Below are 13279 nucleotides of genomic sequence, written 5' to 3' on the forward strand. Positions count from 1 at the left end.
TCCATATGTATAATATGGTGACTGTAGGTGGAAAGGATAACGCTTTAGAGCCTGGAAACCATATTGCTACTTCGATCTCCAGTGCGCTTGAACTTTGACCCCAAAATCGATAGGGAACATCTTCATCCCATGGGTAGTCCATATATATGATATGGTGACGGTAGGTGGAAAGGATAATGCTTTAGAGCCCGGAAACCATTGCGTCTACAGACGGACGGACGGACGGACAGACAAACGGACAACCCGATTCCAGTATACCCCCCACAACTTGTTGCGGGGGGTATAATAAACCGGAATAGACGGTGTGACGTCATAAATTAAACTTCAATGGCCACTCTCTTAGCGGCGGGTAATTCAAAATATATGATAGATTAATATTGATTTAATTGTTAATCAAGGAGTTTTGTTGTTAAAGACTGTCAATTACGATATCAGTAAGTAATACTTAATTCATAAAAGCAACAATGTGGTTATGATTGCCTTTCCCTTTAACAAGATTCCTTTTTAAATGTAGGTTTTCATGTTCATTAAAAAGGTGTTATATAAATAGATATACATGTATATCTCTGTGTGTGTGTTACAATATTCATATCGGAAGATATAAACAACTAATTAACATCAAAGGTTTATTTCTAACTAAACATTGGTAATTGTACATATTGAGAATCCTTTTTCTTGACTAGAACTCACTCACTGTTTATTTGACAGGTTTTATCGTATTGGAATGTACACTGTATTTAAATTACCTTTTGTAGATACGCACTTGGACACCACATGTCTTTTACATCTTATCATGACAAATATACAAGGTACTTCGTATAATGACAAAGATCTGGAATCTTTTCAAAGAGCATGTTAAGATATTTTCAAATCATTCCTGAAATTACGTCCAAATATGTGTTATCATCCCGCGAATCTTCATCTGAAAGTTTCTCGCTCTCAAAGTCTTCATTTTTCGAAGGGTGCTGCAACGAGGACTCTGAATTGGTGTCAATGCAAACTAAAATGTCCCCGTCTTTGGTATCTATGACTTTTGCATAGTCATTCCCTTTGTCTATTGGCTTGATGTATGATCCGTTACTAGAGGTGTTGCTGCTGGAGACGTCATGGCCGGCATACTGATAGTTTTGATAGACTTCAGGTTGAGGGGAAAGTGTGGCATCATTTTGAATCTGACTGACTGAACGCCATGGATAATCAGGGGACATTTCAACAAGGTGTCCTCCGATATCCTTGTTGGGCTCATTGGTTACTACGCGCTCATACCGAAGTCCAACATTGACTTCGTTTTCATCAATATCGCAGTAGTCATCGCTGGTATTTTCATGTTGTTGCTCGTTTCCAGTTTTTACGGAATGCCTTGCTTTTCTCCTTTTACCGGCTCTTGCTTTCACCTGATTGATGATAATGATTAACAAAAATAGAGAAAGCACCCCTCCAACTACTGCGATCACTGTGGCCGTGTTTAACGCTTGTGATGGAGAATTGACGGTAGACTCGGTGGATGTCGTTCTGTATCTGTCCATTATAGAAGTAGCACCATCCTTGATTTCTATTATTTGATAACGGGTAATTGTAATATCAGCTTTGGTATTTGTTTCTACAAAAAAATTAAATGATGGTATTACAATTCACTTTAGGAGCTAGTTCGTGTGCCAGGAAATAGATTGTACATCTAATTTCAACTGCCATCGAATCAGGATATGGTAGCAGAAAATAATATCATTGTTTCACCACAAATGTTGATCATATAGAGTAATTGGGTGTTGTTTAATAATGTCCCGCTCGAGAATTTTTCACTCAGACGGAGACGTCACCATTGCCAGTGAAGGACTGCAAAATTTAGGCCTACATGTATGTTCGGCGATTACGGACTTCGAGTAGGGAGATATCTTTATCGTGACACGGTGCCTCGGGTTTAAAAAGTTATACTTGTTTGTATTTATATAAGAGTTGCCCAAGTGACGCATAATTTTCAAAACTTCTTTTTCTGAAGAGATAAAAAAATTGACAGTTCCGATATTCTGTATTTTTGATATAACCAAGTTTGGATCAGTTTCCGCTCTCCACCCTTACTTTTTTTTTAACACGTAGAAATTACAGGTAAAACGTAAACTGACCCAAACCAGGATATTTTGCATAACATGCCCAACAACAAAATTCATTCCTTATAATTAATTCAGAAAGACTAAGCTATAAATCTTCATTCATGAAAATGTTAATAAACACTGACTGATAATAACAAATCATTTCGCCACACAGTCACTGTAATAGCAACTTTTACGGCTCATTAAAACCTACAGGGAAAATATCGAAATATATAAGAAGTGGTTGTACTTTGTTAAATGAGCATTTTACCTACATTGATTTATACTACTGAACATTGTATGGCAAGTAAAGTAATACTGTAGTTTGCTAATCCATAACATGTAGGTGAAATAATAAGTTATGATTCATATTTTATTTTCGAAATGAAAACCCTCTAAAAATCTAGTCTGTACATCTATGTTTTTATTTTACCAAGTTAGATGTCTTAATATTGTATCAACTATATGTTGAAAACTTACCGATCGTGGGACAGCCAAATACATGACTGCATATGGATATGTCACATTCACATTGGTCACCACAGGTTACTCCATACGAGGGGTAGGGACACACAACGGAGCAGTTCCGTCCAAAGTATCCCGGAGTGCAGGCTAAAAGTACATATATCTACATGTATATCTATAGATCTATCTATCTATATATCCTTATTTAGTTCTAACAACATCAAATCGTGAATCAGCCCATTGGACGAATAAGACGTGTTCTAATTCACTCCTTAAAACTTAAAAACATTGATTAGCAAGCCAAAAACAGTCATTTATTAATATATATATATATATATATATATATATATATATATATATATATAATATAAATATGTTCTTGGCACACTGATTTGACTGCGGATAACTCCGTTTACCTGATCAGGATATGGGGCTCAAGGCGGGTGTGACCGGTCAACAGGGGATGCTTACTCCTCCTAGGCACCTGATCCCACCTCTGGTGTGTCCAGGGGTCCGTATTTGCCCAACTATCTATTTTGTATTGCTTGTAGGAGTTATGAGATTGATCACTGTTCGTTATCTTCACCTTGCACATATATATATATATATACACACACACACACACACACACACACACACACACACACACACACACACACACACACATATATATATATATATAAAGTGAAGATAACAAACAGTGATCAATCTCTTTAACTCCTCAACTTCAGAATACTTGTGCGTGGAATCAGAGTAGTGTTTGAATGATCACTAGATGTTTTAATGATGTCAAAAAATATAGTCTTTAATTTAATGTGAGGAATGGTCATGTAAAGTGTTGAAAAATCATACGTTTTGATGTTGTTGATTTGAGAAAAGGTTTGCGATTTCTAGTTTACTAAAAGTTCTTTAGAATTTTTTAGAATTCACATTTGATTTGCAACACTTCAAATATCATGCATAAAAAAGTCAGAAGAAAAGGTTCACAACTTACTTTGTAATGTCAAATAATCTAAAAACAATCACTAACCTGTACAGATTCCATCAACCAGGACATAATTTGTACAGCATTCATTGCTGAAAATAATCAGATGAAAAGAAATTAATAGAAACAATCAAATTCGAATGGTACATTTTTGCCGAAGGTTTATATCTATACCTAAATAGTGGAATTAGATTTTTTTTTTCGCTGAGGGGCGCTCACGATCATGCCATGTGAGTGGTAGTATTTGCTTTGGTAGCCATTTAAAATGTTACTATTCTGTTACTCCTACCAGTGTTCACAAACAGCGTTGTGATTAAGAAAGTCATTTAAAAATCAACTGATAACTGCACAAACATTCATGTGTTTATATAATTTTTACAAACAAATTCTAAAACTAATTGTAACTTTGTGTCCGTCATGTTTTAATTCAAATGTAACCAAAACCAGTAGGATATTAAAGGTTAAACAGATAAAAATATACATCCATGGGAGGTCGCAGCCGGATCTCTGAAAGTAAAATAACCGTGTGGTATCATATGGGGGAAAATACATCCCAAATATTCCAGGACGGCCAGGGCTTCCTGTTGGATCCGACCTTCGAAAATACAAAACAGATAATGATAAAAGTTACGCTCAATGAGTACACAAAAAACGTTTTCATACTCAATTCCCATGCCATCGTTATCACAGTCGCCTTTACTCTGAGTCATCCCATTAATAGCAATAAGAGCAATCAGTTGGCAAAGGTGTCGGCTAACAGCAAGAATTGAAAACATCATTCACCAGTCTACAGTCGATTTCAACAGATTATGTTGATTTCAACATAGACATGAATTACGTAAGTTTCCGCTTTGTATGTTTTAAGTATGTACTTTTATACATCACGAAGTTTATGTAATTGACTGATTAGTATTTGATTTCTAATATGCAACATTTCCCTAAATCTTTCAGAGGTGACATTCCATGTATAATTGTATTCTTTTTATTCTCATGCTTTATTTTTAGACATTTACAATTACAACTCACACACAAAATCACACACATGCATACAATATCTTGCATACAAAAACTTTCTACATGAACTAGTATTTGACAGCTAGGCATAATTTAAAGGTATTGAAAATATACATACCAACAAAATGATACTAAAAGTAATGATAACAAATATAACCTATAAAGCTTTGGTTTTTCATCACTTGTTATCAACAATATCATATATTGCCCATTTATTAAATATTTTGGATTTGCATCCATATTTGTATTCTTACATGGCTGTACTTTCCCTCTTCCTATGCGTTCATCCTTTTGGTTTAAACTATATTTATGAATTGAACAAGTCACATGAAATATACAAACATACTGTAAGTGCAACAGGATTCGGAAGCAAAGTGCGAAGACTTATGTACATGTAGATCTGTCTCCTATATTACATATAACAATGGTACAAAATCCTCCTGTAGTTATGGTATAAACATATACGCGATTCTTCTTAAGTACAAATTGTGTTAAAACTTAGGTATACAAAGAGTGACGATAATGTGTGATGGAGATGTGTGAACTTTTCCTTCACATCATGCGCTTCTGTCTGATTACAGTAAGACAAAGGACAAAATGCTCTGGGATTTGTGTTATATAACAAATCTCTTATTTTGAATAATATATTTATTCACTGATTGAAATATAGAGATGTTTTCGGAAACTGATAAATGTGGGTTTCCAAAAAGCAGTAGGGTTGTGTTGATGTTGTTTGCTAGATTTAAAAGACATTTTCCCCTCGGTTGATCATACAATGGACATTCTGAGAGATAGTGTTTGGTGTCCTCTATCTTACTATATACATATACACATAGAGGACTATCTACAATGTGGTTTTTTTTAAATAATGATATTTGAGTGAACTGCAATTCATACATAGACGGGTATGTGAAATTTGAATTTGTCGTGAACCTATGAGAAAGTATGGGGAGAGGGTTTTGATATTTCTAATCAAGTGTCGGTTAAGGTATGATATTGAAGGTTCTTATTTATATATCATCAGAAAGACTGTTCCACAGAGAGATACTAAAGGGCAGAAATGAACTTTTGTATTTCATGGTGTTACATTTTGTTTGCTAAATCAGCTTGTCTTGTGTTATGTGAGTGGTATTCATATATTTTATAAACTTCGCCGTGGATCAATTTATGAAACTGGATAATTTTATGTTCTCAGCCCAATTCCCTCCTTAAGATCCACTACATTTAAACTATGACCCCCTCTAACCTACATAGTTGCAAGAATACGACGTTGAGTTCTGGGATTTAAATTGACGACATATTGCGGAGATATACCGACTTTAAAGATCCACTGCCTTCATCAACATGATGTGCAATATGCTATACCCTACACAAGTTACCAAGATTGTATGCTTATCAAAGTTTTATTGTCACCTAATTTTCAAGAATTGTTTTTTAAAAACGTTTTATATGTTAATGCATGATAGGAGCAAAAAAAGACAAGCTTGGGTAATGGCTCCATGTGACCCTCACTTTCACTTCAAAATAGACTTAAAATCGTGAAACCTAGTAAAAACTTATTTCAAAATGATGCCTTTGTAAAAGTATGTAATCACGATATTGAATGCATTGTCTAAAACCACATAATCATCAAGGTTAGTGCACATTTTAGGTTTCAGAAGAAAATGGCACATCTTATTACACTTCTTATATATATACCTATTGATTTCGAAAACATGGAGCACATATTTGTCTATGTACCATTTATACGAAAGTCACAGCTGTTCCATTGTTTGTTAGTGTCACAGGCAATTATATCGTTTGGGTTCGAATTTACTATTAAAGGTATAGAACTCTAAATAATTGTATATGGTACCCTAGTTCGTCGATATAAAAACAATAAACCAAATGGTATAAAACTCTACTCTGTATTCAAATATATTCATACATAATCAATCTACATTACTACTAAAGTTAAGCACGAAATTCCGTATACTTCCCAAGATATGCAAAAATGTATTTTGGAAAAATGTCTTAATTTTTGATCGAATTTTAGCTGGGCCCTGGCACTATACGACTACATAGAATTTTTGAGCCTTGCAACAAGCTATCATATAGAATGTGCAGCGTTAAATATCATTTCTAAGTTGAATTTCTTACCTCAATTCATAAACTGAAGTCCGTAATACAATGTAGCTCCAAGTGACTGAAAATTTTTAAACCGTCTGCACTTTCACTTTTCACAACCATTTGGACCGTGTCACTAACTACCCAAATTAACATCATTAATATAAATCGTCAAACACCTCTGTTAATGTGGTTTGGATAAAATAGAAATAATACATTTTCATCTTTATAAAGACTTGTTATTACCATGATTATAATTAATATAATTTATGCACTATATAATGAATTAATATTGATAAAAATATTAGTATTTTTAAAAGTCTTTAAATCGGTACGGATCCCTTAATCCTTTTTTGGGTAATTAGTTGCACCGGTCAAAAAGATGACTGTGACAAGTTTCTCTAAGATTTTTCTTTCCTTTCTTCAGTAACTCGTCTAATTCCTCTTGATTCAGTAGTTTAAGAAAGCGCTCAATATTTTCAATATCTTGGTTAGCATTCGCAAGTTCCTCATCAGATACGTCAGAAAATGCAACCATATTCAGATTGAAGTTAGCTTTATTTCGTGCTTTACTATTTTCCGTTGATAGGTCCAAACTGTGATGTACTATACCATCAATATTTTGCGCGTCTTCAGTTTCCTTGAATTTTGACTGAGTAAAAAACCACTTTCTCCATCAAAGGAAGACATGCTCATCTTACAAAGGCGAACTTTCAATTGATTCAGAAATATCACATACTAGTATAAATATCTACCAAAACCCACCTGCAGGTCCATTATTTAGACAAACGCCTTGTTATGTAGCATCTTGTAACACAAAAGCCATAAAATAAAATGCTGCGCACCCATAACTTACATATGACTATCTATTCTGTAAACAATGAACTTACTATTGCATGCATGCTACCTGGAACAATACACCGATCCACTATCGCTGCATAAACCCCGCCCACCAGGGTTACGTCATAGCAACAACGGAGACTCGGACAAAAAAGTAAACAATGGCGGCGACTGCAAACGCTTTCGAGATAATCCCGGTTAAACTTTTGTTAGATTACTTTAAAAGGGTCATCATTTCATCCCGTGTGAAGGAGAAGGGTTGATTTTGATCATTCACTTTTATTTATATGCTTTCAAGTTATTTCATTCCACTCACAAAAGCGTAGAAATCACATCGAAACGACAGGCCCCGCGTTCTAGGATGACGATCCTCACTTGGGTTTTGTAGTGCTTAATTCTCATTACTCTTGCCAAACAGGCTGTTGATATTTGTTTTCATATATCTATTCCATAATTTACATTCCTTTGTCAGTAGACTGATTTATTTTTTTTAACATATCGTAATGATTACCGTTTCGGTAAATTCGATATGTTGATGATCACCCACTTGTAAACAGACTGAATACGTGTTCAGATTTGGATGTTAAAATGAGTGCTTCCGCATTCTTTTCTTTTGAATCATTAGATCTATATACATTTATAATAATCTTGGCCCCATAATAGATTGCAGTTGTCTGCATTTAAATATTCTGTAAAATACGAACAGCAACAACTGTACTAGCCTACGCAATGGTATTATGAATAATTTTGTTCAATACTCTCTGGAACATGTTCTCATATTGGTATAAACTGTACAGCAATGTAAACAGGGGTGGATTTAGGACCCCCCCCTTGTGACAACTTGAAAATAAAAGTAGTAGATTTGACATTATACTTACAGACAAGTGCATAGAAATAAACAAATCAATTATTTCTTGTCATTTATTGATTTTATTATGTATAAAGAATAGCAAGAATAACCCATAAAATTAACAAAAAATGCCCCAAAACCCTAGAGTCCCTAGCCTATATTGGGTTCCCTTTTGACAAATCTTAGATCTACCACTGGTAAACATTTTAAACTAAACCAGACTTATCCAAAGCTTTCATGCAACTTAGTTTGTTTCATTATTAGTAGGGGCAATTAGACTAAGTGGGCTTCTAATTTAGAATTATTTTTTCATAGTTATACAAACTTATAGGTCACTCTTATGCCTTTGTGATATAGAACGCTCTAACCTCTCGGCCACCGCGGCGGTCAGTACAATATGAGAAATAAAGTACTGTCAAGACAAAGAACTGACGTCACAACAATGTTTTAATTCTGAATACAATACAAGTTTTATACATTTTGTTTATTTGATTCCACCCCACATAAAGATAATCATGTTCAAAGTAGAGGAAAGGCCTCAAACTGTCCATTCTGTGAGAGAAAGAAATAATATCGGGCCTACATGTATGTAGTTCGAATGGACAGTTTGGGACCTTTCTCCGTTACATACTTTCAGAGTGCTTGTTAATCTATAACTAAATAAAATTAACAGTTAGGCACAAACGGGCCCCTGGACATAATAGAGGTGGGAGCAGGGGTCTAGGAGGAGTAAACATCCCCTGTCGATCGGTTACACCCGCCATGAGCCCTATATCTCGATCAGGGAAACGGAGTAATCCGTAGTCAAAACCAGTGTATAACGAACGACCTTACAATTGGTATGAAACATGCCAGACAACATTTGACCCAATGAAAGGTTGAACTGGTAAATTAGATCGTTATATAACGAGCATAGAATTTGTGAAATGCCGTCTTTAAACGAAACTGATGTTAACCCTGTGACATCGACTTGTTTGTCGGGTACCTGCCGCGATTGCATATATTATCTGCATTCTGGTATCAAAATTGATAAGTTTCAGCTACATAGAATGTTCTTGTACTTTTAAAAGGATGTAGAAGCTTAATCGGTGAGAAAAATGTCACAAGGCACATGTTGGGTTGGGTCTGTAAAATACAATACATGTAGATCTACAATGTACATGTAATTGAATATGAAAAAGCTAAGCATGAGGCAATAATAGCGCTTTTCAAAATTTGTCAAGAGTTAGTTACATCAAGGTATAACGCGTTTGCTTTGTCGGAAGTATGTCCATTTTGGTCAGTCCGACTTCCTCGCCCATAGCCAAGGGACAAAGCTGTATCCTGATACTGTTCAGAGTTTTCGCTGGAATCGGACAGAACAGGCTTACATAAATGTGCAGGCATTCGCGGAGTTACTTCAAGTACAGGGTCCAAATAGTTTTCACATCCAACTGTTGAAGAGGGACTAGTTCGTTCGTCATCAGAATCTATGACCTTGGTATAGGTGTGGGCGGATCTCTGTTCATTTGGCTCTAAATAGGATTCCCCGTTACTGTCAGAATCGGTGGTGCCTTGGGATTTCACGTCGGCCCTATCAGATATTTCTGGGATTTCATTGATTTCCTGATACCCGCGTGCAGATAACTCTGATTCACAATTTATTAATACATTGTATTTGTTCCTGTCATTTGTAGATTTCTCTTCCTGTCTATTTACGACACTAGGCCTGCCGACGAAAGCTCTGTCCTCAATTTCGGAGTATATTTCAGCCATTTCTTCCTGTTTGACAGTCGAGCGTCTTTTCCATTTGGATTTCAAGATTTGTTTATGTACGCCTTGAATGATAATAATTACTAAACATAATGTTATGGCACAACCTACTGCGAGAATAATACTGTTTGTGTTATTTTTCTCACCCATCACCGATGTAGTAGTTATTAGGCTGGACTGCGTAAGGCTTGCACTAGAAATGTCAATCTTCTCCCTTGTAAACGGTGATAAAGTTGTTTGGATTTTTATGGAAGATAATATCAAGGTTGAAGATTCTACAATATTGTAACGACATATTTGTTTTTACAAATATATATATATATATAGCATGTGTATGAAATATAAACGTCTCTTGTTAAGAGTGAATTGCACATCGTCATAATGGTTAAATTCTGTTCAAACCATATATTATGGTCATCTAAAACTCAGTAATCATAGATAGTTCTTGTTCTTTCAAACTCAGTAAGCTTAGCAAGTTAACTCACTGGGATTTCATGCGTCCGACAATTTGTAGATTGCGAGTTTTAATCCCTAAGGGATTTCAATTTTCCCCTGAAACCTTTCTACTACCATTGTATATTTTCACTATATAAAGTCTACAGCTATAAGTGGATATACACCCTTCAAATTAACCTTAAGTGTGTTTCTGTCTTACGTTTGAAAATATGACGACTGCTATTGAAGAGTCATTGAATTGATTGATTAATTATTGTTTAACGTCCCTCTCGAGAATATTTCACTCATATGGAGACGTCACCACTGCCGGTGAAGGGCTGCAAAATTTAGGCGTATGCTCGGCGCTTATGGCCATGGAGCAGGGAGGGATCTTTATCGTGCCACACCTGCTGTGACACGGGACCTCGGTTTTTGCGGTCTTATCCGAAAAACCGCCCCATTTAAACGCCTCTTACGACAAGCAAGGGGGTACTGGGGACCTATTCTAACCCGGATCCCCACGGGATGTCACTGAATTGAGAAAAAATTAGATATAGAAACATCTCACCTGTTGTATTGCAGCCATAGGCATGATGACATTCGGTTTCGTTGCAGGTAGTGCACCTATGTAAGCAGAAACGTCCGTAAAATCCATCGGGGCATATCGACACACAGCTGTGTCCGTAATATCCTGGTGAGCATTCTAATTAAACAATATGATATAATTACATCTAATATACAGTAAAAAAAAATCATTCATCAAGAATGCTTACGTATTAATGGTGAATATTTAGCTTTATCTTGTATCATATTACCCGTACACCGTGTTTATATTTTATTGTTATGTAATATTGGATTGACCATTCGTTGCATTGTACGGAATATGTTGGTTGACGATTGTTCCATTACCTGCGCTACCTGCTGCGATACAGTACTAGCCCAGTGGTTAGGGCGCTCAATTCGCAACCTGGAGGCCCAGGTTCTATTCTTGATCTCGAGGTTGCGTAAAACATTAGGCGGAACTTCCGTAAATATCCGAGAGGCTCATCTTTACTTATAATACCGGGCGCTTTGGTATGGAACACTCACTACATACATGTACGTTAGCTGGGATCAATAGGGTAGTGATTGCTCTTTAGTCAAGCACCCAGCATTAAAAGTCATGCAAAAAATAAATAGACTTTCCCTCGGTGCCGGGGACAGCTTTATTAGTGTGCCTTTTACTACTGACAACAAGGGTGAAAATAAAACGGGGGCGAATATTTCCCTACACACAGTATTACCTTTTTTCAAAAAAATAATCACACAACGGAGGGGAAAATAATATGGTTTGCTGTCGAACTCCTTATAAAACAAATGTGAACTAACAGGTCATTTTGTTTTTTAAAAAGTCTTCCTGACGAAAATTTAAGAATGGAATGTTTGAAAAATAGGAAACATGTCCACGTGTCTGTAACAAACCTTAAACTAAATTCTGCACAGTAAAATCATTTCTATAGATAGATAGATATATAATTATGATAGATACTTACCGACACATTTATCGTCCTCCAACCGATAGTTGTAGCAACATCGACCCAGCACAGGTCTGAAATGGGAGAATTTGAAAGGTAGGCCAAGTGCGATGAGGAAGGTAATCGAGACATCTTGATTAGAATAAAAGTACATACATATACCTTTCTGGACAGCCTCCTTTATTAATTTGCGAAAATCCATGAAGAAAAATACAACTAAACATGGGAACCAACAGATACATGTAGATGCTTAGACTATAATGCATTTTCAATAATTAGGAAGTATTTTGAATATCCTTCCTGGAGATCTGTATTATGTCTGTATTCCACAACCATCTATGAAAACTGTTGAATTACAATGTACCAATATAAAAGCTGTTATCATTATTATCCTTGTATTGCCCCCCCCCCCAATTCTTTACAATAGGGTATATTGTAACGGGATCTTTCGTGTGTGGGTGAGTAGGTGTGACAGTGTGTGTGTACATGTAACACTGCGCTTATAATCACTCTGCAGCCCACATTGTTTGTTCCATCGATTGGATACTTCAAAGGTAGCTCAGTTATCATAAGAGAAAGAACTGATTCTGGGGTTAAAGGGTCAAGATCAATCTAGGAATTCATAGAACAAGAGGCCCACATGACTTATCGGTCACCTCAGTATTAGTGAAAAGTAGATATAGCATGCATAGAGAACTTTATTAAAATATAAGTAAGTAGCATAAATCTTATGTGAAATTCTGTACAACAGATGTGACATGTGTCCCACTTGTCTTGACTTCTCTGCTGTGATGGGAATTCCCATCGGGTGACTTGGATCGGTAAATGTCGGAGTAAAAATAAACGGGCGAAATTTCGAGAATTGTATCTGCTATATTAAGACCCTGCGTCTTGAAATGAAGCTAATACATTACTTTTTGCACAGTGACTTCTAGATTACGCACTTTAAAATTATTTCATAGGCGTTTGATGCGAGTGAGTATTTTTTAAATCTAGGTCAGAGTTCGATCTCTTTATTTATGGTTATAAGGAGTTTCGGGTGAAAAGGCTTAACCTATGGTGTCCGGAGAGAGCCATTTGCAAAAGCGTGACTGTGCGTTAGTCACAAAACGCCGTCACGCCAACAAGCAACGTGCCGTCGCGCTCTCAAGCCAACAAGCAACGCGCCTTCGCGCAGACAAGCAACGCGCTCTCACGCCGTGTTACTTGTTGGCGCGTTACTTGTTGTCGT

The 13279-nt window shown here is 36.1% G+C and overlaps 1 protein-coding gene across 1 annotated transcript; it reads right to left on the minus strand.

Annotated features, from left to right (window-relative positions):
- Positions 1-612: 612 nt before the first annotated feature.
- On the minus strand, positions 613-4349 carry LOC130051840 (uncharacterized). The gene is made up of 4 exons (XM_056154714.1): positions 4201-4349; positions 3583-3629; positions 2568-2699; positions 613-1600 (listed from the first exon to the last, which is right to left on the minus strand). Exons 1-4 carry the CDS (start codon positions 4314-4316, stop codon positions 867-869), a joined length of 1029 nt encoding a protein of 342 aa, XP_056010689.1. The 5' UTR covers positions 4317-4349; the 3' UTR covers positions 613-866.
- Positions 4350-13279: the final 8930 nt, after the last annotated feature.

Source organism: Ostrea edulis, chromosome 2 (assembly GCF_947568905.1).
Source record: "Ostrea edulis chromosome 2, xbOstEdul1.1, whole genome shotgun sequence".
Lineage (NCBI taxonomy): Eukaryota > Metazoa > Mollusca > Bivalvia > Ostreida > Ostreidae > Ostrea > Ostrea edulis.